Source organism: Morone saxatilis, unplaced genomic scaffold (assembly GCF_004916995.1).
Source record: "Morone saxatilis isolate NCDOM2014 unplaced genomic scaffold, NCSU_SB_2.0 Contig9, whole genome shotgun sequence".
Taxonomy (NCBI): Eukaryota; Metazoa; Chordata; class Actinopteri; family Moronidae; genus Morone; species Morone saxatilis.
In genome coordinates, this window is record NW_023340268.1 from 919,795 (window position 1) to 921,085 (window position 1,291).

The 1,291-nt window shown below is 40.4% G+C and overlaps 1 protein-coding gene across 1 annotated transcript in view; it reads left to right on the forward strand.

The window, feature by feature from the left end:
* The window catches only part of vps52 (VPS52 subunit of GARP complex), a gene marked incomplete at its 5' end in the record, with an annotated part of 7,870 nt that overhangs the window by 3,015 nt on the left and 3,564 nt on the right, over positions 1-1,291 (forward strand). Inside the window, 4 exons of the mRNA XM_035681869.1 lie at positions 146-269; positions 353-448; positions 745-852; positions 933-998. Coding sequence (XP_035537762.1) covers positions 146-269; positions 353-448; positions 745-852; positions 933-998 — 394 coding nt within the window. The remainder of the gene's footprint in view (positions 1-145; positions 270-352; positions 449-744; positions 853-932; positions 999-1,291) is intronic.

The window sequence follows — 1,291 nt, forward strand, 5'->3', positions numbered from 1 at the left end:
ATCTGTGTTGTCCTGGAAAATGTTTAACTGTGTTTTAACCAGACACTTATTATTTAAATCTGCTGCGTATTGTTGGGAACTCAACTGTTTTTAAAAGCTGGTTAACAAAACATGATGAAGATATTAGTGTGTGTGTGTGTGTCAGGTACTGGGAGGCGGTGCTGGAGCTGCTGTGGCCGAGGTTTGAGATGATCCTGGAGATGAACATCCACAGCATCAGAAACACAGACCCTCAGAAACTGGGAGTACTGGACACCAGACCACACTACGTAGGTCCACACACACACACACACACACACACACACACGCACACACCCTGGCATCTCACTGTGTGTGTTTTTACTGATTTCAGATCACTCGTCGGTACGCTGAGTTCTCGTCGGCCATCGTCAGCATCAACCAGACGTTTCCCAACGAGAGAACCAACAACCTGCTGGGACAGCTGCTGGTAACACACACACACACATATTTTGGTAGCAAAGTCAGTTAAATATATAAAAGATAAATCTGTTTGTATGAAAGTAAGATTGGAAATAATCTTCAGACAGGAGGAAGATCTTTATGAGAATATGGTGAAATATTGTTGGAATTGAGTAAAATTTGTTCCACTGTGCTGGTGAAAGAAATTTTACAAGTACAGATTCAGATAAACGGACCTATTTTAATTACATATTCACAAATAAATAGACCTTTAGTTACTTCTCACCACATTTGCTCAGATTAAAGAGTTTATTTGTTCTCCAGATTGAGGTGGAAAACTTTGTGCTGAGGATGGCGGCGGAGTTTCCCTCCAGAAGAGATCAGCTCATCTTCCTCATCAACAACTACGACATGATGCTCAGCGTCCTCATGGTGAGCAGTTTGTTTCCCTTCACTTCAAAACTTCACTTCAAACTCTCATCGAGCTTTATTCTGTGTTCCTGTGTGTCCAGGAGAGGGCAGCAGACGACAGTAAAGAGGTGGAAGGTTTCCAACAGCTGCTTCTGGCCAGGACACAGGTAAACGCCACAGAGGGATTATGGGAAATCTGTGTTACACTCACTACTTTTACTACTTTTACTATTACTTCACTCTCTGTGCTCAGAGCTTTTATTTTGACACACTTGCAGGAATATTAAAAGTGAAAGGAGATGGAAACAGTTTAACAGCGTAGAAGGTTTTATAATTATATATATATATTAAAAGTCATTCTCATTAAAACTTTACTCCTCCAAAATGATCTGGATTTAAGTTGAAAATCTCGTCCGTTTGTCAGTGTTTTCACATTTTAAAGATCATTTTCTTACTTTTC